This window comes from Hemitrygon akajei, chromosome 6, assembly GCF_048418815.1.
Source record: "Hemitrygon akajei chromosome 6, sHemAka1.3, whole genome shotgun sequence".
NCBI classification, from domain to species: domain Eukaryota; kingdom Metazoa; phylum Chordata; class Chondrichthyes; order Myliobatiformes; family Dasyatidae; genus Hemitrygon; species Hemitrygon akajei.
In genome coordinates this window covers 97,093,725-97,121,418 of record NC_133129.1, presented here as the reverse complement: position 1 = coordinate 97,121,418, position 27,694 = coordinate 97,093,725, and the positions used below count along the sequence as shown (strand labels likewise).

Here is a 27,694-nt window from a genome sequence, read left to right as displayed (position 1 = left end):
GATCAGCACAACATTGTAGACCAAAGGGCCTCTGCCACCTGGAACTCCCATGTGTGACTCGGACTGGCCTCCAGCAGAGGGTTCCTGAACCTTTTTGATGCTTCTGCACCAGGGAGAGGGTGAGACGAGGAGGCAGCTGCCCCACTGGCTGGTGCAGCCTTGCATTTGCCCACCGAGGTTAGGAGCACTGTGTGGCAGTGAAGCCTTTTGGAAATTATAGAAGTTCTGGCAGCCAGCATGTACAGCAAGCTCTTACTGCCAGCAAAGTGATATTGACCTGATTGTTGTTGTGGCTATCCCTCAAGGTCGAGGATGATGGTCTTTGTTCTGTTGATCTATTTATGGGCTCTCAAGTGGCTTATGAGTCCAAACTTGGCTTTGAAAGTCCTTCCGCATTCAGGACAGGTAGTTCCAGATGGCAGATTGAGTTTTGGTTGTTGCTGCCTCTCTTTCCATTTTCTTTTCTTTTCTTCTAATTTTGCACATCTGTTGGCTTCAAAAGTTGCTGTTCCTTCTCGGATGATGGTCTGCCAGAGTTTCCTGTCCTTGGCATTGGTTTCCCAGTTGTTGATATCGATGTTACATTTCTTCATGTTGGCTTTTAAGACGACTTTGAATCTCTTCTGTTGTCCGCCTCTTTTACGTTTGCCTTCTTTAAGCTGGGAGTCGAAGATTTATTTCGGCAGACGTTCATCTTTCATCCGAACAACATGACCGCTCCATCTTAGTTGGTTCTTGATGACGTAGGCTTCAATGCTGCTTGTTTTTGCTTCATTTAGCATGCTGACGTTGGTTCTTCTATCATCCCAGCTGGTATTTAAGATGTTTCAAAGACAGCAATGATGGAACTTTTCAAGTGCCTTCAGATGTCGTCGATATGTTGTCCAGGTTTCTGATGCATACAGGAGTGTTGGGATCACCACTGCTTTGTACACTAACATTTTGGTGTCTGTTCAGATGTCACGATCATGGGGACGTCACTTGATGACGTAGGATCGAGACGCTGGAACCCAGCTCTCACGTAAAAAATCAGTAAATTAATGTTTAAGTGAAGAAAAGTTAGTCAATACTTTCTAAAAGTTACTTATAAACTACTCCGGATTGTTTCAAGTTATGCCTCACAAACAGAAGATGAAGAAAACTACTACCGTGAAGACAACGCAAGTTGGAACAGAATCAAGGCCCACTTCTGTCAAAGAACCGCGGACTCAGGTACATTATACCACCGGCAATACAGAACAGGAAACTGCGACAACATCGACCATTTCTAAAGAAAAAGACCAACGAGAACTGCGCAAACGTGAAGGAAGGAGCATGCGCAAACGAGAGCAACCTGAACTACAAATCCCAGTTACGATTGAAACCGAAAGTGAAAGTGAATCTGAGGTAGTTTCAGATTCTCTGGAAAAATCAGACGAAGATGGAGGTAAAAGTTTTTCTGGAAATATAGAAAAGACTTTGATGCAGATAATGCGTGAATTAGAAAAATCAAACGCATTAAAAGTAATCCCAAAAAAAGATAAATATGGAGATTATGTTTGATAAAATGACAAAAAGACAGGATAAAATGGAAAAGAGAATTATAGATTTGGAAACTACAACGGAAGACATGGTTGAAAGAATGAATAAAATGGAAGATGATATTACTGCCTGGACATCAGAAAGAAAACAATTGTTGGAAAAAATTGATAAGCTTGAACATTTTAGTAGACAAAACAATATTAAAATTGTTGGACTTAAAGAAGATATAGAAGGAGAAGACCCAATAAATTTTTTCAAAAATGGATCCCTGAAAAATTGGAAATGGAAGGAGAAACTCTAATTGAAATTGAAAGGGCTCATAGAGCCTTAAGGTCAAGACCTCAAGCTGATCAAAATCCATGATCAATTTTGATAAAATGCTTAAGATACCAAGATAAAGAAAAGATCCTGAAGGCGGCTCCCAATGTGCCAAAAAGAGAAACGGGCCATTGATGATAGCAGGGAAGGCAGTTCTTTTCTATCCTGATATAAGTTATAACCTTTTGAAGAGAAAGAAGGAATTTAACCCAGCGAAAAAAGTTTTATGGGAAAAGGGTTATAAATTTATAATGCGTCTCCCAGCAACACTGATAATTTTTTTGGAGGAGGGAAAAAGAAGATTTTTTACCGATTATCGAGATGCGGAGGAGTTCGCACAAAAATTCCCAACTATTCACTAATTACACAGAGATTTCCAAGCGTAATGGATTAAAGATGAAGACAGAGACAGTGAATGGAAGTGATGGACATTTAAGTATGAAACAGGGGAGAAAAGCAAAATTTCAGAAATACTAATTGAGAATAGTATTTTTTTCTTCTTATATATATACTTTTTTATGTTGCGGGGGGGGCTGGGGAGCTTTGGATCGATTACTGCGGGATTCACGTGTGTAATCATGGCGATTGCCATGACCCGTACAACAGAGGGGGGTAATGTTGTGTTCTTTTTATTTCACAACATTAGTAGGGGGGTATTTTGTTTTTTTCTTTATACTCTATTTTTCTTCTATCTTTCTGCCTGGATGATCGGTGAGGACACACATAGCAACATGGAGAATTTTAGAAAGATTTCCCAAGATACCACAAAAGTTGAAAGATTAGGTGTTATCATAGATTGGAGTAACATAATTAAAAATAATGACTAATTTACTGAATTTTTAAAGTTTTAATGTTAATGGGCTTAATGGACCGGTGAAAAGAAAAAGAATCTTAACATACATTAAAAAAATGAAAATAGATGTAGCTTTTTTACAAGAAACACACTTAACAGAGATAGAACATCAGAAATTAATAAGAGACTGGGTTGGAAATGTTATTGCAGCTTCATTTAATTCAAAGGCGAGAGGAGTTGCAATTTTGGTTAATAAAAATTTACCAATTAAAATACAAAACGTATTAATTGATTCGGCGGGGAGATATGTAATTATACATTGTCAAATTTTTTCAGAACTATGGACTCTTATGAATATTTATGCACCAAATGAAAATGATGTAAAATTTATACAAGAGGTCTTTCTGAATTTGGCTAACGCATATGACAAAATATTAATAGGTGGAGATTTTAACTTTTGTCTAGATCCAGTTTTAGATAGATCAACAAAGGTTGTCACAAAATCAAAAGTAGCAAAATTAACTCTATCATTGATGAAAGACTTCAATTTGATTGATATATGGAGAAGAATTAACCCAAAAGAAAGAGATTATTCATTTTATTCAAATAGACATAAAACATATTCAAGGATAGATTTTTTCCTATTATCAACGAATATTCAAGATAGAGTGAAAAATATGGAATATAGAGGGAGAATATTGTCAGATCATTCTCCTTTGATAATGACAATGATAATGATAGATAAAGAGGGATCAATTTATAGATGGAGATTTAATTCAATATTACTAAAACGTCAAGATTTTTGTGATTTTATGAAAAAGCAGATTCAGTTCTTTTTAGATACAAATTCACATTCAGTTGATAATAAATTTATATTGTGGGAAGCAATGAAGGCATATTTGAGAGGTCAGATAATAAGTTATACTTCTAAAATTAAGAAGGAATATATGATGGAAATAGATCAATTGGAAAAAGAGATTACAAAATTAGAAAAAATCTCAAAGATGTATGACAGAAGAAAAACGAAGACAACTTATTAATAAGAAGTTACAATATAGTACACTTCAGACATATCGAACAGAAAAAGCAATTATGAGAATTAAACAGAGATATTATGAACTAGGTGAAAGATCACATAAGGTCCTTGCATGGCAGTTAAAAACAGACCAGACTTCTAAAACGATAAATGCAATTCGAACAAGAGTAAATAAAATTACTTATAAACCTTTAGAAATTAATGAAACTTTCAAGAATTTTTATTCTGAATTGTATAAATCAGAATCACAAAATGATAATGTCAAGATAGAAAGGTTTTTATCACAAATAACTCTTCCAAAATTGAATACGGAAGAACAGAAGGGATTAGATATGTCTTTTACATTAAAAGAGGTCGAAGAAGCTCTAGGATCATTTCAAAGTAATAAATCTCCAGGAGAAGATGGTTTTCTGCCTGAATTTTATAAAAAGTTTAAAGATTTATTAATTCCTCCTTTTATGGAGTTAATACATCAAGCGGAAAGAATGCATAAACTTCCAGAATCTTTTTCGACAGCTATTTTAATAGTATTGCCAAAAAAAGATAGAGATCTTTTAAAGCCAACATCATATAGACCTATTTCTTTGTTAAACACTGATTATAAAATAATAGCAAAAATCTTATCTAACAGATTATCTAAATACTTACCAAAATTAATACATATGGATCAAACAGGATTTATTAAAAATAGACAATTGGCAGATAATGTAACTCGGTTATTTAGTATAATTCATTTGGCTCAAAAGAGGGAGGAAATGAGTGTGGTAGTTGCTTTAGATGCAGAAAAAGCATTTGATAGATTGGAATGGGAGTTTTTATTTAAGGTATTGGAAAAATATGGATTAGGAGTATCTTTTATAAAATGGATTAAAACCTTAAATACTAATCCCAAAGCTAAAGTAGTGACAAATGGTCAAATTTCAACACCATTTCAGTTAACAAGGTCAACTAGGCAAGGTTGTCCATTATCACCTGCTTTGTTTGTGTTGGCGATAGAACCATTAGCTGAATTAATTAGAATGGACCCAGATATTAAGGGTTTCAGAGTTAATCAGGAAGAATACAAGATTAACTTATTTGCTGATGATGTTCTGCTTTATTTAACAAACCCATTGCACTCGTTGCGTAAATTATCCTATAGATTAGAAGAATATGGGAAAATATCAGGTTACAAAATAAATTGGGATAAAAGTGAAATTTTACCTCTTACTAAAGGAGATTATAGTCAATGTCGATTAATAACTCAATTTAGATGGCCGGCAAATGGTATAAAATATTTAGGTATAAGAGTTGATAATGATATAAAGAACTTACATAAATTAAATTACTTATCATTATTGGAAAAAAATTCAAGAAGATCTTGATAAATGGATGATATTACCGATAAATACCGTAGAATAAATACCGTAAAAATGAATATATTCCCTAGACTACAATACTTATTTCAATCACTACCAATACAACTACCTCAGAAGTTTTTTCAAGAGTTAAATAAATATGTGAGGAAGTTTCTTTGGAAAGGTAAGATGTCAAGAATATCGTTGGAAAAATTGACATGGAAATTTGATCTAGGAGGGTTACAACTTCCAAATTTTAAGAATTATTATAAAGCAAATCAACTTAGATTTATTGCATCTTTTTTTGAGAAAGACAGACCGGCATGGATTAGAATAGAACTAGATAAAATAGGAGAAAATACACCAGAAGATTTTATATATAAATGGGAATCTAAATGGATATGGGAAAAGAAAGAATCTCCTATATTAAAACATCTGATTGACTTATGGAATAAGATAAATGTTGATGATGAGACAAAGAAATTTTTATTAGCAAAGAGATCTTTAATTCAAAATAGACTTATTCCTGTTACAATGGATAATAAACTTTTATATAATTGGATTCAAAAAGGGATTAGATATATAGGAGATTGTTTTGAAGGAGGTATATTAATGTCATTTGATCAATTAAAGAATAAATATAAAGTATCAAACAACACTTTTTTGTTACTTCCAATTAAGGGCTTATTTAAGAGAAAAATTAGGTCAAACAGTGTTATTGCTGAAATCTAATGAAATAGAAACTTTAATTCAAAAAGGAAAAACTAAAAAATTTATTTCTTGTATGTATAGCTTGATTCAAAAACAGGCAATTAAACAAGGAGTCCATAAGTCAAGACAAAAATGGGAAAGTGACTTGAATATTAAAATTGAAGAAACAAATTGGTCAAGATTATGTCTTGATAGTATGACAAATACAATAAATGTCCGGTTAAGATTAGTGCAATATAATTTTTTACATCAATTATATATTACACCACAAAAAATAAATAAATTAAATCCAAATTTATCTGATCAGTGTTTCCGATGTAACCAAGAAATCGGTACTTTCTTATATTCTACTTGGTCTTGTTCTAAAATTCAACCTTTTTGGACAAATTTAAGAGTTTTATTGGAACACATCGTCCACATAATCCAATATTATTTTTATTAGGCGATATTGAAGGGATAAAATCGAAACCCAAATTGAATAAATATCAGAAAGAATTCATAAAAATTGCACTGGCAGTAGCCAAAAAGGCTATTGCAGTTACTTGGAAATCGGATGCATACTTAAGTATAGATCGTTGGAAGAATGAAATTTCCAGCTGTATTCCACTTGAAAAAATTACTCATAATTTAAGAGATAAATATGAAACATTTTTGAAAATTTGGCGCCCTTATTTACAAAAGACAGGATTAAATATATAGGTGCTCTGAAGATAAAATAATTGGTTATTTGGGGAAAGAAATAAATATATATACTAAAGTTATTACGAACTCCGTGGAGTATGTGGGGATCTTCTGATATCCAGGCACTCTTTCTTTCTTTCTTTCTTTTTTTTCTGTAGGGATGTTAGGGGGAGGGGCTAAGGGGAGGGGGAAGGGTATTTTTTTTTTCTTTCTGTAATTATAGAAAAGTTTTTTTTAAAAAGATGTCATGATCATGAAAGACTGTTGTTCGGAGATGTCCAAAAGCTGTTCCAGCGCATTTAAGACGGTGTTGGATCTCGTCATTAAGGTTGACTTTGGAGGAGAGGTGACTTCCAAGATATGTAAAGTGGTCCACGTTTTCCAGGGTTATTTCGCCAAGTTGAATTGATGGTTCAATCCGATTTGTCTCAGTTGGTGACGGTTGGTAGATGATCTGAGTCTTCTTGGAATTGATGGTAAGTCCAAGTATCTGTTGTAGGTGGTTTTCTGAAAGAGCTGCAACACTGTTGTCATCTGCGTATTGGAACTCGATGAGGGAACTCGTGGATGTATTGTTTTTGGACTTGAGACGGGCAAGATTGAAAAGTCTGCCATCTGTTCTGTAGACAATTTTGATTCCTGGGGGTAGGTTGTCCTTGATAATGTGGATGATTGTCGCAGTGAAGATGGTGAACAAAGCTGGGGCAATCACGCATCCCTGTTTTACTCCTGATCTAACTTGAAAAGGCTCACAGTTACTGTTGCTGACCATGACTGTGGCAAGCATGCCTTCGTGGAGGAGTCTCAGGATTCGAATGTACTTTTCAGGGCATCGATAGGTGGATAGAACATCCCACAGGAGTTCCCTCAATACCGAGTCAAAGGCTTTGGTGAGGTTGATAAATGCCATGTACAAAGGTTGAAGTTGTTCACGACATTTTTCTTGTAGTTGTCGCATTGTGAAGATCATGTCGATTGCTCCATGTGATGGTCTAAAACCGGCTTGTGTCTCCGGAAGGATCTTCTCGGCTAAAGACTTGAGCCGGTTGTTCATGATGTGGGTGAGGATCTTTCCTGCTGTTGCTAACAGGGAAATTCCATGATAGTTTCTGTATTTGGATCGATCACCTTTCCTTTTGTAGATGGTAACAATTGTTGAGTCTTTAAAGTCTGCTGGTACGTCTTCATTTATCCAGATCTTGATGAGAAGTTGATGCAGTTGATAATGAAGCAGGTTACCTCCAATTTTGTAGACCTCGGCTGCTATTACATCGAGTCCAATGGCCTTGTTGTTTTTCGAGGTTTTGATGGCTTCCTTGACTTCTTCAAGTGTTGGTATTTTACTTAGGGAGTTGTCAATGGGCTGTTTTGGAATGTTGTTAATCACATTCCTGTCAAATGAGACGGTTTGATTTAGAAGATCTTCAAAGTGCTCCCTCCGTCTAGAATTGATGTCAGCATTGTTCTTCAGGATGGGTGAACCATCTTTGCTTTTGAGAAGGGCTTGACGATGAATGGATGGGCCAAAACTAGCTTTGTTGCGTTGAAGAAGCCTGTGGAGTGTTGTTGGATTCTGCTAGTTGTTGGATTTCCTGATCTTTCTTCCTCCACCGTTGTTTTTTCAGGTTTCCAGTGCTCTTCTGGACTGCAGCCTTGCATTCCTGATAGTGTTTCCTTTTGGTAGCCGATTGTTGGTCATTTTGTAAGGTAGTGAAAGCTTTTCTCTTTTTGTCGATGAGTTGTTGGAGTAGTTTCTCGTTATCATCGAACCAATCCTGATGTTTTATCATCTTGAACCCAATTGTTTCTTTGCAGGATGTGATGATAGCGTTCTTCAATTGTTTCCAGTGTTCTACAGATGGTGGGATTTGTTGAGGCAGTTGTTCTTGAAGATTTTGTTGGAACTTCTGTACATGGTTGATGTCTTGAGAGATGTCAACATTGAATTTCTTAATAGTGTTCTGATTTTGGTGTTTCCTTTTGGGCCGAATCTTCATTCTCATGGTGGACGAGATGAGTTGATGGTCTGTCCAGCACTCGTTGGCACCAGTAACAGCTCTTGTTATCAGTACATCTTGTTGGTCCCGAGATCGTATGATGATGTAGTCAATGAGGTGCCAGTGTTTGGAGTGTGTATGTTATCAGGAGGCTTTGTGCCTGTTTTTCTGGCCAAATAGGGTGTTTGTAATCACCAGGTTGTGTTCAGCACATTTGGTGAGAAGGAGTGTTCCATTGGCGTTGACCTTGCCAACTCCTTCCTTGCTTATTATTCCAGTCCAGAGACTATGATCTTTCCCAACTCTGGCATTGAAGTCTGTAGCCCCCCTGGTAAGCCTCAGGCTCGCACAGCTTGCTTCTGTCTAGGGGGAGCAGCCTTCGGCCCCACCAAACTGGGTAATCAGCTTGTGTAGATGCTGTGTGATGTCCCCACCACGCCAAATAACAGACAGTACACTATATGCGATTAAATGATTACACTTTGTAGATCTTATATGTACTTAATAGAGATAAAATATAAAAGGAAAAATAAAAGGCGCCAAACTTATCAAAGTTCAACCACTTCATGCACAACTGTTGGAGCTCGGTTAACAAAGTCTTCTTGCAACTATTCGATCCCCTCTGACCTCCTCAACCCGCTGCCTGGGACCAACAATGGTGGTCAACCAGATGCTCCACACAAATCTGTCCTCGTCTCCTCTCCTTGCCGAAGATCCTGGGCCTCGGACTCCCACCTGGGGTCTGTTCTGTCGCCCAGCTTACTGTATCGTGTCTCCTCTCTCTCACCTCATTGTGCCTTTTCCCCAAAGCCTGCGAAACAATAGCTTACAGACCCACAAGAAAGAATAACATCTATCCCAATTGGTTAACAAATGAATACAATTCTCATTATCAGTAATTATAACCCAACCAAGTACGAGAGAAAGCACTCTCTCACCAGTTACCATAATAAAGAAGCCTTAACAGTAACATAAAAGTAGAAACCCCTTACACACTCCACCCACCAAATTTAGTCATGTCCTCATGACTGCTAAATAACTCGCCAACCCTTCCTGCAGACAAAACCCAATCCAGGCACAACAGTGACATTGCTCCTCAAACAGTAGGCCTGGTTCCTCAGACCAGTAGTTCCTCAGGTGCTACATAAGCCAACCTATCTGGGAGTTTCCTAACCCTCCGAGACCTCCATACCCCCTCACCTAAACCCTTCAGGCTTGGACACAACTGAGGATACCTCGGGTCTGCTTGCCAACTCCTCTCTCACTCATGCCCCCACTGCAACTCGGAGGCCCCTGTCTCATGTCCAGGGCCCCGCTTCTTTCCTTCAGAGTCCTGCACTAACCCAGGCTGCCCACAACACCTGACCTAGTGGGAGAAGGGCCAAAGGTCTCTTCCTCAATCAAGGGGAAGTTAGCAAAAGGCAACAGGTACCACACATCCAGTCATCCTTCGAATCCGTATTCTTCCTCATTTCCGCAATCGGTAGCTGCTGTTTGATTTTCTCCAAACTGAAGCACTTGGCCTGGACTGCCTCTGCAGCCTCTTCAGCCTCCTGCAATCGAGACATCAGATTCTTCTCTGACTTCTCCAACTCTCACCACAGTCTCAGCAGTTCTGACTTCTGCTTCATGTTCATCTCCATCTGGAACGCAGTTACTCCACCAGCTTCTTGCACCCTGACCTGAAAAGCAGCCGTTAAAGATTGGTCAGCCTCCAGTTTAGTGTTCACTGAACTTATCTCCAGCTTTTTCTTCCTAATGACTTCTTCCAGGTCAACTTTCAGGTTTTCCACTTCATTAATTCTTTGTCGCCCGGGCTCCGGCACTCGCCTCGCATTATAGTCCCCCAAGGTGAATCCAAACCATTGGCGATCATCCACATACGCCAAAACTCCAAACACCTCCACATTCCCCCATGGTCTTCCCCATGCCCCGCGGGAAGGTTGCAAGGGCTCCAGATGTGCCCTGTGGCATCTTTTCGGACCGGAAGAATCCTAGAGGACCTATAACGGCCATCTTCTCCTTGTTGGCCTCACTCATTGGGATCTGGCAACATCCACTCCTCAGATCCAGCACCTTAAACCACTTTGCACCACTCAGACAGACCATTGCCTCTTCGGCCCTCAGGACTGTATTCTGGTCAATGACAGTGCGCCTGTTCAGAGCCCTATAACCACACACACGCTGCCTATGTCTTCCACGACTGCAGGGGCCAGTCGCCGCGACCTCTCTCTCACCGAGGTGTCTTCAGCGGTCAACTCCCCTCCCTTGTGGTATTTTGGAGTGTCCACTAGGAGGGACTCACCCTCAGATACTTCCCCCAGGCCATACCACCACTGGCTCTTGTTTAAATTGAGTACCAGCCCAATGCTGCTACACACGTCCTCACAAGCAGCTTGAAACACTGGGTGCACAGACACTGCCGCCAAACAGCTCTCACACGCCTCCTCCTGGCAGGCCCCCATGTGCCTCCTGTATGTGTTGGTCCCCTCCAGAATCAAAATGCTGCCCGTCTCGACAGTATCCGGACACATCAGCATTAACGATTCACGAACCTCAGTCACCCCCAAATTGGCCTCCAAGGACTCCAGTTTCACTGACCAATAACCGTCGTCTGGATAATCACTAGCACTGGTAACCTAAATCTCCAGTTGCCCTCAATGTTGATGAGGGTAAATGCTTCAAATACTGGTTGTAAAACGAACTGTATAGCAACTTGACCTGTGCCCCGGTGTCGAGGAGGGCTTTAGCGTAGCTACCATCTATCCGTAATGACACCCGAGTGCGTGGTCCCTCTAAGCCTTCAGGAATAGGGTCTGTTCCTTTCAGGAGTTCCTTGATACATTGCTGGGAACTTGCTCCCAGAGACCCCAAGCAGTTCCCCCACTGGGCCTCCTCTAAGTTTCCTGACACCTCTCTGATCAGCTGAACAACTGAGGGAGGGGCTGATCCCCTTGACTGAACTCCCTGGCACCGCAAACAATTTATCTGACCCTCCCTAGCCAGAGAGGATACCCTGAAAACTTCCCACCAATCTCCTGCCACAGATATGGTAAGCCCTCCAGCTATGGCATTTGACTTCCAGTCAAACCAAACGCATTTTCCCCTGCTTTCAGATAACTGGCAGCTGTCACTTCGAGGTAATTGGATCTGACAGTTCTGACAACGTCACCAGCCTGCCTACTCAAACTTCCTACCAATCCCTGTTGCTTTCCCACAGCCAAACATTGTCACTCACCAAACAACTGAGAGGTCCGCTCTGCCCATGCCTCTGCCCCTTTAGGGCTGGACATTATTCCAACAACCAGGCAGAGTCTACCATAGCTGGAACATTCCGACCTGTCTTTCCTCTCTCTTCTAACAGTATGGACAGCCTATGGTCCCACTATCATGTCGTCAGCGCTAGTCTGAACTTGAACAACGACCCCCAGGGTACCAACTGCCACCCCACCCAACACGCATGCAGTGATAACCAGCAATTCCACAGAGGCACACCAGCTTTCCGTCCCTGCAGCATGCATAATTTAAAGAGGGCGATCACACAGCTTCCACAGAATTCAATCCCGGATGAGACTCCACAATGTAGCCCCCGGTAAGCCTCAGGCTCGCTCAGCATGCTGCCGTCTAGGGGGAGCAGCCTTTAGCCCCGCCAAACTGAGTAATCAGCTTGTGTAGATGCTGTGTGATGTCCCCACCTCGCCAAATAACAGACAGTACACCATATGCCATTAAATGATTACACTTTATAGATCTTACTGGAACTATGTACTTAATAGAGATATAATATAAAAGGAAAAGTAAAAAGCGCCAAACTTATCAAAGTCCAACTACTTCATGCACTACCATTGGAGCTCAGTTAATGAAGTCTTCTTGCCACCATTCGATACCCTCAGACCTCCTCGACCCGCCACCTCGGACCAACAACGGTGGTCGACCAGACGCTCCACACAAATCTGTCCTCGTCCTCATCTCCTCTCCTCACCAAAGACCCTGGGCCTTGGACTTCCGCCCAGGGTCTGTTCCATCACCCATCTTACAGTATAGTGTCTCCTCTCTCTCACCCCATCGTGCCTTTTCCCCAAAGCCCACGAAACAATAGCTTACAGACCCACCAGAAAGAATAACATCTATCCCAATTGGTTAACAAATGAATACAATTCTCGTTATCAGTAATTATAACCCAAACAAGCTGCGAGAGAAAAGCACTTTCTCTGCAGTTAACATAACAAAGAAGCATTTTTAATTTTAACATAACAAAGAAGCCATTTTATTAGCCTTAACATTAACATAAAAGAACAAACCCTTACAAGTCTCCCAAGAGAATGATCTTGTCGTTGTTGGGAACAGAGGAAAGGACTTCGTCAAGTTGGGCGTAGAAGTTCATCTTTACTTCATCTTCACATTCCAGAGTTGGAGCATAGGCGCTGATGATGGTGGTGTGTCGGTTCTTGATGAGCTGGATTCTCAGAGTCATGAGACATCCATTGATTCCCAGTGGTTGCTCTGTCAGCTTCTGAAGTAGGCTGTTTCAGATGGCAAAACCTACTCCGTGGATCCACGGTTGTTCAGGATCAAGTCCTTTCCAGAAAAGGTGTATTGACCTTGCTTTTCCTTTAGTTGCCCTTCTCCAGCTCTGCGGATCTCACTCAGAGCAACAATGTCAAAGTTGAATTTTTGGAGTTCCCGGGCAACAAAGGCAGTTCTCCGCTCTGGTCGGTCTGAGTTTGGGTTATCCATCAGAGTTCGTATATTCCAAGTTCCAAATTTCATAGTTTCACTTCTCGATGTTTTTCGACTGCATGATGGTGATCCCTTTGGATGCGGCTTTCCAGACAGGATGGGGTAAAGCAGACTATTTTTAGGGCACCTTTTCTAGCCCCTTCCCAGTTCAGGGTGAGCAGAGTGGATCCTGAATAGAGCTGCTCAGATGTGACTACTGCTGCTGAACAACTTCCCTGCTTCTGTCCAAAAGTTGAGTGACTGAATAAAGTATTCACCACTTTTGTGTAGGTTCTTGACTAGGAGCTTTGAGCCATCAAATTGCATTCTCCCGTTGCCCTCTCCCAATCGCCAAAAGACTTGAAATGGCCCACAGAGTGAAGTCGCCTGTGCGTGTATTTGTTTAACTTGATGTTGCACTCCAAGAAGCACACGATACTTAACAAAGCAACGAACTGATTGTAGTGGGATGGAAACCACGATGATTGGAGCTGATGGATTTGTTGCAGCCTTCATCCGCTTTCACAGCTGTTGAGTTTGAAGTAACTTCATCCGCCTGTTCCACCGTTGAGGTTGTGGTTGGATTGTTCTTTGTCAGGGACCTCACCTTTGATCTTACCACCATGGGTGACCCTACCAGGAGCATAGCTCCAGACGGCAACGCTCTTGGGATCTCAAGACCACACAAGCTTCTCCACCGCAACGTGACAATCCATGGAGGAGATTGACCTGATCATCTGGATACTGGAGAGGCAGGCAAGGTGTTGAGCTCCCTGTTTTCCCCGCTGTGTCTTTAAGACATTCTCCACCCACCTGGAGTCAGTATACTCTGATGGAGTTGCTGATAGTACTGCCCTGAGTCACTGCTGTCCTCCAGAGTCAGCCTGGAATAGGACTCAAACCCATTATTTTTGTCCCAAAGGACAGTGGTGTCTGCTTAAAGTTCTCGTGAATGTCTGCGGGTGGCATAAACACGGGGAGGTACCTAGTGAGGAAAATGGCTAACAGTTGACCCAGTCATCCATGTAAGCTACTTTTCCCATGGGCTACCTGAGGAGTGGCCTTGGTGGAAGACCCAAGGGAACCACTAATATACGAAGCCTGTGAGGTCCACGTTGAAATCATAGAACTGTTTAGCATAGTGGCAAACCCTCTGGCCCACCTTGTCCATACTGACTGTGAAGTCCATTGTTGGATTAATTTGTAGAATTGTTATTTTCCTTGTATTTTAACTTTCCTATATTTTCTTATATTTTTATTTCATCACCAATATCCATGTAATTGCTCAGTGAATTTTCCAGTCATTATGGTACAGTGTTTTCTGTATTTTTAACATAGACGTGGAAGAGTGCAGCACAGGAACAGGCCCACAATGAACTAGCTGAAAAGCAAATCAAACACACCCAAACACTAATCCTTCCTACCTACACCATGTCCATATCCCTCTGTCGTCCTCACATCCGTGTGGCTATCCAAACGTCTCCTAAAAGCTGCTAATATATTTTCCTCTACCACCATACCAGGCAACGCATTCCAGGCATCCACCACTCTCTGAGTTAAAGGCATCCCCTTTGAGTCTATCCCTTCTCATCTTCAATGGATGCCCTCTGATATTATACATTTCAACCCTGGGAAACAGATACTGTTCATCCACTCTTCTCTGAATCTCATAATCTTATAAACCTCTTTCAGATCTGCCCTCAGCCTGGCTAGGCACTTCCTTTTCTAGAAACTTCTTAGTTTTCAGTGGCAGGTGTCACACCACCAGGATCTGGTTATTTGGTAGGTTAATTGTTGTAACTGGAATTTGTGTTATCTCTAGTCTGAGTATGAGATGACCTTGGCTGCTTTTTCCTTCGTCTTTTCCTTGTTCTCTCTGCTCCTTTAGCTTTGTTTTCCATTCTTGTAACATTTAATAAAATTGCTAAGCAATAACTTTTATGCCTCCTTGACTTCCAAATAGCCTTTGGATGGCAAAAGCATCAGGGTCCAGCAGTGCACATACTAATCCTAGTTGTCTAAATTATGACTGTATCTCTCCACACTTTTCCTATCCAAATGCCTTTTAAGCATTGCAATTGTTTCTGTCTTTTTAACTTAATATACCTTCTTTCTCTATCTTCCTTTGGCAGCTTATTTCAGACATTCTCTGTGTGAAAACTTACACCTCTGATCCCATTTCACCTTTATCTTCTAGTCCCTGCACTTGGAAAAAGAACTCTTTGACTATCTCTGTCCCTCAAAATTTTATGAACCTCCATAAGGTTATGTTCGGTGTCGAGGTACAGTGGGAAACTCCTTTGTAATTTACCTCTCAATCCAATCTTTGGTTCGGCTGGTTTATAGTCAGTGACCTTGACCCACCTGTTTTGCCACTGCAGTGCCAAACCGTTTCAGGAGATATCAGTGTCCCCGCCGGGACCCATGCTGGGATTGGACGAAGCTACTCTCTTTCCCCGGTATTCCCGGATGCGGCTTGGGGCAGGGCCAGTGGCTGAGTCTTCACTCTATGAGTATCAGATCCTGAAGGACACCCTTGACAAAGAGCGCACGAGGAGAAAGGTAAGGAATGGTGCCCCCTTGTACCCAAAAAGCCTGATTTCTAATTCACAGCACTTTTCACTTCAACAGCTCATCCGATCTGGCGAAACAACCCAAAACAAGTTAGGATACTGTCCACTGTGCCTCTATGGAAGTTCGTCAAAGCAGACACAAATGACATCAAACATCGACCATTTGGATGAAGGGACCAAGTGTGGTGTATCTAAGTTTGCTGATGATACTAAATTGAGTGGAAAAACAAACTGGAGAGAGTTTGCAGAGAGATATAGATAGCTTAAGTGAGTGGGCAGGGGTTTGGCAGATGGAGATCATCCACTTTTAAGGAAATATGAAAGGTCAGATTATTATTTATAGAAACATAGAAAACCTACAGCACAATACAGGCCCTTTGGCCCACAATGTTCTACCGAACATGTACTTACTTTAGAAATTACCTAGGGTTACCCATAGCCCTCTATTTTTCTAAGCTCCACGTACCTATCCAGGAGTCACTGAAAAAACCCTATTGTATCTGCCTCCACCACCGTTGCCGGTAGCCCATTTCATGCACTCACCACTCTCTGCATAAAAAACTTACCCCTGACATCTCCACTGTATCTATTCCAAGCACACTAAAACTGTGCCCTCTTGTGTTAGCCATTTACCCCTGCGGAAAAAGTCTCTGACTATCCATATGATCAATGCCTCTCATCATCTTATACACCTCTATCAGGTCACCTCTCATCCTCCGTCACTCCAAGGAGAAAAGGCCAAGTTCACTCAACCTATTCTCGTAAGGCATGCTCCCCAATCCAGGCAACATCCCTGTAAATCTCCTCTGCACCCTTTCTATGGTTTCCACATTCTTCCTGTAGTGAGGCAACCAGAACTGAGCACAGTACTCCAAGTGGGGTCTGACCAGGATCCTACATAGCTGTAATATTACCTCCTGGCTCCTAAACTCAATCCCACGGTTGATGAAGGCCAATACACTGTATGCCTTCTTAAGCACACAGTCAACCTGCGCAGCATCTTTGAGTGTGCTATGGACTCGGACCCCAAGATCACTCTGATCCTCCACACTACCAAGTTTTACCATTTATACTATATTCTGCCATCATATTTGACCTACCAAAATGAACCACCTCACACTTATCTGGGTTGAACTCCATCTGCCACTTCTCAGTCCACTTTTGCATCCTATCGATGTTCTGCTGTAACCTCTGATGTCCCTCCACACTATCCACAACACCTCCAACCTTTGTGTCATAGTAAATTTACTAACCCATCCCTCCACTTCTTCATCCAAGTCATTTATAAAAATCACAAAGAGAAAGGGTTCCAGAACAGATCCCCAAGGCACTGTGCAGAGGAACTTGGGAGTGCGCAAAAGATTTGCTTGTAGGTGCAACAAAATATCAGCAGGCAAATGGGATGTTGGCTTTCATTGCTGGAGGAATTTAATTTAAGACCGGGGAGGTTATGATGCAATTGTATTAATGAGGCCGTATCTGGAGTATTGTGTGCAGTTCTGGTCTCCTTCCTGAAGAGAGACATACTGGCTTTGGAGGCATTGTACAGAAGGTTCACTAGGCTGATTCCAGATATGAGGAGGCTAACTATGAAGAACAATTGGGGCTATACTCACTGGAGTTCGTGAGAGAGGGTATCTTATAGAAACATGTAAAATTATGAAAGGGATAAATAAGATGGGGACAGGAAAGTTGGTTTCACTGGTAGATGAGACTAGAGCTAGGGAACATAGCCTCAAGATTCAGTGGAATAGATTTAGAACAGATGAGGAGTAACTGCTTTTTCCAGAGAGTAGTGAATCTGTGGAATTCTATACCCTGGGAAGCAGTAGAGGGTACTTCATTACATATAGTTTAGATACAATTAGATTGATTTTTTTGCATAGCAGGGGAATTAAGGGTGAGGGGGAAAAGGCGGGTAGATAGAGCTGAGTCCACAGCCAGATCAGACATGGAATGGCAGAGCAGTTTCGATCTGCCAGATGGCCGACTCCTGCTCCTTTTTCTAATGTTCTTAAGACTACAGTTGCTGAAATCTGGAGTAAAAAAAGAACAAACTGCTGGAAGAACCATGTTATGTTTATTTAATTGTTTACTTTGTAGACTTATAAGTTTAGTGTAATTTATGTCTATTTAAATTTATGTGCACTTGGGTTTGTCTTGCAACATACTGCACTGTTGTGGCTACAAAAAGCTAATTTTCATTGCATTTATACCTGTGACAACAATAAATTCCTTCCCCAAACCTCTTTTTCCTCCTCTGAGACTCTGCTTAAAGCCTGGACTCCTGATATCTCCATGCACATTGATGAACGTTTGATGATGAACTGCTGGAGGAACTCAGTAGGTTAGGCAGCATCTGTGGAGGGAAATGGACTGTTGACATTTTGGGTTGAGACCCTTCATCTGGGCCACTCCTTGTGGAAACTTATCCTTCAAATCCCCTTTGAACAACTTCTCTCTCCTTTAAACCTGTGCTCTCTGCTTATGGACTGCCTTGCTCTGGAAGAAGATTCCACCTACCCTATCTGTGCTTTGATTCTAAGGACAATTGGTTCTTACTGTTCACTTCAGCCAGGTCCCTCAGTTTCTGCAACAAGTCCAGATGAAGGGTCTCAACCTGAAATCTGTCTATTTCCCTCCACAGATACTGCCTGACCCGCTGAGTTCCTCCTGCATTATTGAACTAGAGTTCAATGTGTATGGAGATATCAGGAGACCAGCCTTCATGCAGAGTCTCAAATGAGGAAAGAGAGGTTTGGGGAAGGGATTCCCAACACTTGGGACCCAGTTTGCTAAAGTCCCAACAGCCAATGGTGGCAATAAAATATCACTGTTGGTGAGCTATCTGCTGAACCTCGTCACTTCTGTTCCTGGGTGGTAGTTGTTTTTTGCTTGCTGGGGTCAGCAAGCAAGATTGTCTGGACCTTTCTAAAGCCTTGGATGCAAAGTGTAGGTTCCTGTGCCAGGAGACCTTTCGTGGGGTTTTAGGGTGTTCACTCAGATTTCTGATCAGCTATGGGTGTGGTATTGTTGATCAGAAGATCTTCCTCCATCTAAGGTTATGGGGCCCACCATGACTTTGAATTTGATCATCAGCAAGTTGGGTTGCAAACTGACAAGGGCTGGAGAGAGAGGAATTAGTTCATGATGTGATGTCACTCATGGTGACTCTCATTTGCATCAGAAATGGCTGGTGCCTTGAGTTGGGGTTGGGCAACAATGTGGAAATGTGTTTTAAGGAAGGGCTTGTCCAAGGGCTTGAATTTTTGTGAAATTCAAAGGTCAGTCTGGTGATCAGGGCAGAAGCCCAGGGTTTGCATTTGGAGGAAGTAATGTAGAACCTGTATCAGGACTTGCAGCAAAAATTGTGAGGCCAAGAAAGCTCACGGACACTACTTCCTCAGGCATGTTTCTGTTGACCCTCACCAATTTTTATTGATGCACCATACCATAGAGAGCATTCTTTCTGGATGCCTAATGACTTGGAGTGGCACCTGTTCGGCACATGATTACAAGAAACTGTAGAGAGTTATGAACATGGCTCAGCACATCACAGAAACCAGTCTCCTCTCCATAACTCTGACTACAATTCTCGCTGCCTTAGTAAAGCAGCCAATATAATCAAAGACCCCACCCACCCTGATATTCTCTCTCCTCTCTCCCATTGGGCAGAATATACAAAAATCTGAAAGCACAAACCACCAGGCTCCAGGACAGCGTCACACACAAAATGCTGGTGGAACACAGCAGGCCAGGCAGCATCTATAGGGAGAAGCGCTGTCGAAGTTTTGGGCCGAGACCCTTCATCAGGACTAACTGAAAGGAAAGATAGTAAGAGATTTGAAAGTAGGAGGGGGAGAGGAAAATACAAAATGATAGGAGAGAGGGTGGGGTGAGGCTGAGAGCCGGAAAGGTGATTGGCAAAAGGGAAACAGAACTGGAGAAGGGTGGGGATCATGGGACAGGAGGCCTAGGGAGAAAGAAAGAGGGAGGGGAGCACCAGAGGGAAATGGAGAACAGGCAGTGATGGGCAGGGGAAAAAAAGGAGGGGGGAAAAAAACTAAATATATCAGGGATGGGGTAAGAAGGGGAGGAGGGGCATTAACGGAAGTTAGAGAAGTCAATGTTCATGCCATTAGGTTGGAGGCTACCCAGCCAGTATATAAGGTGTTGTTCCTCCAACCTGAGTGTAGCTTCATCTTGACAGTAGAGGAGGCCATGGATAGACATATCAGAATGGGAATGGGATGTGGAATTAAAATGTATCTATTACATTTATAGACAGTGTCTATCCCTTTCTTGAACACACCTCTTGGATGACAGGATGGACTCTATTATCTACCTCATTATGATTGTGTACTTCATCTGCACTGCATTCTTTCAGTAGCTTTTGCACTTTATTCTATGTTGTTGTTTTAACTCACTCTAGCTCAATGCACTGTGTAACAATTTGATCTGTATGAACAGTGTGCAAGACAAGCTCTTCACCGTATCTCAGCACATGTGACAATAATAAACCAATTCCAATGCCAAACTGGAGTCTTTCTACCACAAAGGATCATAATATAAGAGTAGGGACACCTGGTTTCAATAACTTTGGCCACAGTGTGAGTCGTGAACAATGCTTGTCACCATGTTACAAGGATGAGCTGATGTAGGTGGGTGCAGAGGAAACGTGAGGAATTACCAGGGCTGGAACATAATAATTGCGTGAAGAAGCTGTCTAAGTCCAGGTTAGTTTTCCTCGCAAAGAGATTGATGGGAGATTTATTTGAGATGTATAAAACTGAATGTCTTGGCTGGAGTAGAAAGCTAGGATTCTTCTTTTCTTTCTTTTTAAATCTTTTTATTAATTTTTAAGCAAACATAAATGAAACATGAATACAGAGAGTTTGAGAGCACATAGTTAATAGTTTAAGTAAACATTCAAATATATGATAATCAACATATAATAACCTCCCAAACTCATAGTATTTATGAACAAAAGAAATTTTTTTTAAAAACCGAAAGAGAGAGAAAAACACTAACCAACATGGGCCATTGCATAATGTCAAATATATACAGTAGTGCCAATAACTCCGAACCTCCATCCAAATAATTAAGGATAATAAAAGAGAGGTTTGGGAAAAGACAATTTAACATATGAAAATGTTGAATAAATGGTCTCCAAGTTTCTTCAAATTTAACTGAAGGATCAAAGACAACACTAATAATTTTTTCTAAGCTCAAACAAGAGATAGTTTGAGAAAACCACTGAAATATAATTGGAGGATTAATTTCTTTCCAATTCAATAAAATAGATCTTCTAGCCATTAATGTAACAAATGCATCATTCGTCGAGATGAGGGGGATAAACGACTATTATCCGCCATTGGTAAACCGAAAATTGCAGTAGTAGGATGCGGTTGGAAATTGATATTCAGAACTATTGAAATAATACTGAAAATATCTTTCCAGTAATTTTGCAAACAAGGACAAGACCAAAACATATGGGTCAATGAAGCAACATCAGAATGACATCTGTCACAGGTTGGATTAACATAAGAATAAAATCGAGCAAGTTTATCCTTAGACATATGAGCTCTATGTACAACCTTAAATTGTATTAGGGCATGTTTAGCACAAATAGAAGATGAATTGACTAATAGTAAAATTTTCTCCCATTGCTCAGTGGGCATAAGACAATGAAGTTCTTTTTCCCATTCCTTCTTAATTTTTTCTGATACTTCTGGCTGTATTTTCATGAATATATTATAAATGACAGCTACTAAACCCTTCTGACAAGGATTCAGAGCTAAAATTCTTTCCGTAATGTCGGATGGACATAGTTTCGGAAAAGACTGTAACTTATTATTCAAAAAATTTCTAACTTGCAAATATCTAAAAAAATGAGTTTTAGGTAAATTATATTTATTAGATAGCTGTTCAAAGGACATAAAGCTATCATCTAAAAACAGATCACGAAAACATGTTATACCTTTTGTTTTCCATAAAACAAAAGCTTGATCCATAAAAGAGGGCTGAAAAAAAAAAGTTAGATATTATAGGGCTTGATAAGATGAACTTATTCAAACCAAAAAATTTACGAAATTGAAACCAAGGATTCTTCTTACATGGCAGAGATATTCTCAGTGCATGAGAGACTAAAACTAGACAGGCTCTGGTTTATGGTTAGAGTGGATTTGAAGGGTAAGATTTTCCACACAGAGGGTGAACAAGCTGTAGGAGGAGGTAGTGGACTTAGATACAATTGTGTTTAAAAGGTCAAACACGAGGAATTCTGCAGATGCTGGAAATTCAAACAACACACACAAAATGCCAGTGGAACACAGCAGGCCAGGCAGCATCTATAAGGAGAAGCACTGTCGATGTTTCGGGCCGAGACCCTTCATCAGGACCTCTAAAAGGTGTTTGGACAGGTACTTGGATACGAAAGGAGTAGGGTGATATGGGCTAATGCAGGCAAATGTGATGTGTTGATAGGCATCATAGTTGAAAGAACCCAGCTCTGCTGTACATTTTAACGTGGAGAGCATTCTAACTGGCTGCATCACATTCTGGTGGTGTGGGGTGGGGGCTACTGCACAGGATGAAAATAAGCTACAGAGAGTCGTAAACTTAGTCAGCTCCAGCATGGGCCTTGGTAGAATCCAGGACATTGTCAAGGAATGATCTTTCAATAAGAGGCATTCATCATTAAGGACCCCCATCACCCAGGTCATGCCTTGTTCTCATTGCTACCATCAGGAAGGAGGTACAGAAGCCTGAAGACACACACTCAGTGATTCAGGGACAGCTTCTTCCCCTCTGCCATCAGATTTCTGAATGGACATTGAACCCATGAACACCACCTCACTACTTTTTATTTCTATTTTTGCACTACTTACTTAACTACCAGTATTTTATTTATACATATTTCATGTAATTCTCATTTTCCCTATAATTATGTATTACATTGTACTGCAGTTGCAAAAGACAACAAATTTCATGACATATGCCAGTGACATTAAATCTGACTCTATTAAGTAGAGGTTTATATTTAAGGTAAGACTTTTCCCCCAGGGCAGAAATGGCTAATTACAAGGGAGCATAAGTTTGAGGTGATTGGAAGAGAGCATAAGGGGGAATGTCAGCAGGAAGTTCTTTAAATAGAGAGTTGGTGGGTGTGATCCAGGGGTGGTGGTAGAGGCAGATACATTAGGGGCATTTAAGAAACTCTTAGATAGGCACATGGATTATGGAAAAATGGAGGGCTATGTAAGAAGGAAGGTTTAGATTGGGCTGAAGGGCCTGAACTGTGCTGTATTGTTCTAAGTAATTGGTAGACAAATTAGAAGAGGGGTGAAGGAAGGTTTTTCCACCCAAGCAGAGGTGGAAATCAGGAGCTTGCTTTCCAGTAGAGAGGTGAATGCAATATTTAAAAAATCTGTGGATAAGGAAGAACCATAATCTTCAAGGCTACATATGTGGTTTTCACCTGAACGGCTGTTTTATTGGATGCCATGGATGCAGCTGGCAGAAAGATCCATATTTGTGTTGTTCCACCTTTCTGCTTGCTCAGACTTGCCCTTTCCCCCACCGCCAGCAACTCCTGCTCTGATCTTGCTGGTAAATGTGAACCTCCCCCCCCCCCCCCCCCCAGTCACATGGTTCTCTCACCCGCAGGCCGGCTGTATTTAGAAAGCCAATCTGTCCACTAATCTTCTTTACAGATCTCCAGGCTCCTCCTCTCGGTGTTTGCTGTCTGTCCAAGATCAGCTTGTGGGTCACGTTCCCTCAGATGACTGGAAGGCTTAGGTTGAGCTTGTGAAGAGAGTCACAGGGAGCTTGCTGTACAGCCCATCTTCTGACTTTTCTGTGTATCCATTCCTAGCTCTGAACTCTATTTAAAAATTCATCTTTGATGACATTTAATCTTTTTTGTTCCACACAAAACTGAGCACAAATCCCTATGCACATTGATAGGCAAATGGCCATTGCCCAACCATACAAAAGCCCCGTGCAGCTGCTGATGAATTTGTTCTGTTTAAACTGGCTTGTTTTGTCAGTCCAAAAGTGATGGCTGACCTTTTACTGACCTCTCATGTCTGAATAACAAATCCAACCTTTGAGCATTGTCACAAGAAAGCAACATCCATCATCAAGGATTCCCACCATCCAGACCATGCTCTCTTCTTGCTTCTACAATCAGGCAGGAGGTACACGAGCATTAGGTTCCACACAGCCAGGGAACTATCAAAGCTGACTGGTGGGTAGTGATGTCAAAACTGGACTTTGAGGCTAGGGGTCCTAGGTTCAAATCCAGCCGGCTTCTTGCATGCTTTCCATCTGTGCTGGGTTGAGCATCGAGCTAGCAGCTCAGCCTTGGAAAAAACAGACAAAATGTTAAAGCAACAGCAAGATTGCCACCTGACATGCCTCAAAGTGCGGAGAGGAATACCAACATGCAGGCGTCTGAATTGGTCGTCTTTAGTGCACTGTGTTGTTAGACAGCCTTTGTTATGTATAGTTGGTCATGAATTCTATTGTATTTCTTTATTTTCCTGTAAATGACTGCATGAAAAATGAACCCTCAAGGAAGTATATGGTAACGTAGATAGTTTGATAATAATTTTGATTTTGACAGAGTAGGCTGGAATCTAATCAAGGAGTTTAGATATTTATATTTAAAATAACAGGTACTGAAGGATGTTAGGAACTTGAATCTAAACGAGGGTTCATGGGGGGGGGGGGGGGTAGGATTCATATAAATAAATAAATTGGACAGCAAGACCCTACAGAGGATAGTAAAAACATACGTTAACGATCACCAGGGTCACCCCCCCCCCCCCCGACTTTTGACTTTTACTGGGGGCATTATGTAGATGTTGGTGAAGAGAATGAATTTCAGGAGGTGTACTATATACAGTGGTGCTAGAAGGTTTTTCTCTTCCTGCATAAATATGACCTAAAATGTGATCAGATGTTCACGTAAAACTAGATAAAGAGAACCCAATTAAATAAATAAATAACACCAAACACAGTATACTTGTTAATTTATTTATTGAGAAAAATGATTGAATATTACATATATTTGTTGGAATAAGTATGTGAACCTTTGCTTCTAGTAACTGGTGTGACCCCCTTGTACAGCAGTAACTTCAACCAAACATTTCTGCTTACTGTTAATCAGTCCTGCACATTGGCTAGGAGGAATTTTAACCCATTCCTCCTCACAAAACTGCTTCAACTCTGTGATGTTGGCAGGCTTCCTTACATGAACTGCTTGCTTCAGGTCCTTCCACAACACTTCTATAGAATTAAGGTCAGGATTTTGATCTGGCCATTCTAAAACAAATTTTCTTCATTTTAAACCTTCAGTTTTTGATTTATTGTCTTTCAGATCATGGTCCTGCTGCATTATACAACTTCTATTAAGCTTCAGGTGATGGACTGCTACCCTGACATTCTCCTGTAAAATGTCTTGACATAATTTTGAATTCATTGTTTCCTCAACAATTGCAAGCTGTCCAGGCCCTGAGGCGGCAAAGTAGCCCCAAACAATGATGTTCCTTCCACCATGCTTCACATTTGGGATGAGGTTTTGGTGTTGGTGCGCAGTGAGTGCCCTGTTCCCTCTAAACATAACAGTGTGCATTTCTGCCAAAAAATTCAACTTTTGTCTCATCTGTCCTCAGAATATTGTCCCAGAAGCATTGTAGAACATCCAGGTGGTGAACTCTGTTCAGTGTTTTTCTTATAGTGGACACATGAACAGAGGCTTTAGTAAGTTTTAGAGATTTCTGCTGGTGTTCTGCTGTTACCCTTCGGTTCCTTTGCACCTCTTTCAGCATTGCACGTTGTGCTCTTAGTGTGATCTTTGCAGCATACTCACTCCCAAGGAGAGTAGCAACAGTACAGAGTTTCCTCCATCTGTAGACAATTTCTCTTGCTGTGGACTGGTGAACGCTCAGGTCTTTAGAAATGCTTTTGTAGCCTTTTCCAGTTTCATGCATCTCTACAATTCTTCTAAGGTCCTCTGAAAGTTGTTTTGATCAAGGCATGGTGCACATAAGCAGATCTTTCTTGAGAAGTGCAGTCTCTGTCAGTAACCTGACTTTGTGTGTGTTTTTAAAGGGCAGGGCATCTCTACAACCCAGAGCTCCAATCTCATCTCATTGGCTGGAACACCTCCAAATAGCTTTTGTAGAAGGTATTACCCCAGAAGTTCACACATTTTTTCAACCAGTACATGTAATATTGGATGATTTTTCTCAATAAATAAATTAACAAGTGTAATGTTTTTCATGTTATTTAATTGGGTTCTCTTTATTTAGCTTTATGAATTGTGTGAAGATCTGATTACGCTTTAGATCATATTAATGCGGAACTAGAAAAAATTTTACAGGATTCACAAACTTCCTAGCACTACTGTATGTACTCTGAAACTAAATGTACTTTGAAACTGTAATGGGCCCAAAGCATTGTTGAGGATCCCTACCACCCATCCATTATCTCTTTGATCCCCGACCATTAAAAAGGAGGACAAGGACTGCCAGACTGGGTAACAGCTTCTTCCCTCAGGCTCTGAGATTAATGAATACTGGCCACCAGCAAGCTGTTTACTGTTTACCTGTGCTACACACTACATGCACTTGAATTATATTGTATTAACTTATTTATGGTAATATTTAGTTTCATGTGCTAGTTGTGATATATGTTTTGTGGGTGCACCGTGGTCTAGAGGAACATTGTATATATGTAGTCAGATGACAAACTTGAATAGCAGACCCAAGAGAGAGCTGCAGGCTAGAGCCTTACTGTGGGCTTTGGGCTTTGCAGGGCTTATAAATAACGTCTGATTTTCAGGCTGGAATCTCATATTGTACTTTTGGTAGCTTAGATTAGCCTATTTATACAATAACATACAGGGAGTGAGTTAGAGACTAGAATGTAATCGAGGTTTGAATGGTTTAGATGTGGAACAAGGGAGATCTGACAAGTTGCTTATGGTATGTGCTCCTTCATGATGCTTCTGAGAGGCTTAATGATTTAATTCTTGTCGATTTAATACAAATGAATCCTTGCTTCTTGGAAACCTTAAATCCCTTAACCTTCTGTACAGTGTTATGCAGAAAATTGTCCCCGAGATTTCCCATTGTATTAATAGGAAATTCTTCTTGTGTTTCAAACTTTGGAGACTTGGATACCACTGCCTCTCCAGTTTAAAAAAAATTTAGAGATACAACATGGAATAAGCTCTTTCAGCCTAGCAACCTCCCAACTTAACCCCAGCCTAATCATGGGACAAATTAAAATGACCAATTAACCTTGTAACCAGTATGTCTTTGGACTGTGGGAAGAAACCGAGCACCTGGAGGAAACCCATGCGCACATGGGAAGGAACATACAAATTTTCTTACAGGACACCTGAATCGAACTCTGACGCCCTGAGCCACAATAGCATTCTCCATTGTCAGTATCAATACCTTAGGTTTTCTGGAATTGTCTCTTTAAACTTCTCTGGCTCCTTAATCCTCTCTCTATCCTTGAAATGTTCCTTAAAGCTCAATGCTAAGCAGCCCGGAATGCCCTCTTCTAGCTTAAATGTTTTAATGTTGGTTTTGGTGATTGTTTTAATTGGGCTGGTATTTATATGTAACTGTTGTTACATTGGACACACAGCAGGAGGAGCAGGCGAGTTCTTCTGGTGTCCTAGCCACTATTTGAAAAGCTGAAGGTTTTTGAATATTCATACAGAAACCAGCTGTGTCCATGTGGATCACTTAGTACCTTCTTCCTCTGCTTCCCTTCTAAACCTCTCGCCCATTATAAACATGAGAAAGTCTGTAGATGCTAGAATTCCAAAGCAACACACACAAAATGCTGGAGGAACTCGGCAAGTCAGGCAACACCTATGAAAATTAATAACTAGTTGATATTTTGGGTCGAGACCCTTTTTCAGTACTGGAAAGGAAGGGGGAAGGCAACAGAATAAAATAGTGGGGACAATGGAAAGCAATGAA

The 27,694-nt window shown here is 41.0% G+C and overlaps 1 protein-coding gene across 5 annotated transcripts in view; it reads left to right on the top strand.

The window, feature by feature from the left end:
- cntrob (centrobin, centrosomal BRCA2 interacting protein) overlaps positions 1-27,694 on the top strand; it is a 93,939-nt gene that overhangs the window by 14,798 nt on the left and 51,447 nt on the right. For all 5 annotated transcript variants that reach the window (XM_073048956.1, XM_073048958.1, XM_073048954.1 and 2 more), the window contains exon 5: positions 15,495-15,675. In XM_073048956.1, the coding sequence (XP_072905057.1) occupies positions 15,495-15,675 (181 nt within the window). The remainder of the gene's footprint in view (positions 1-15,494; positions 15,676-27,694) is intronic.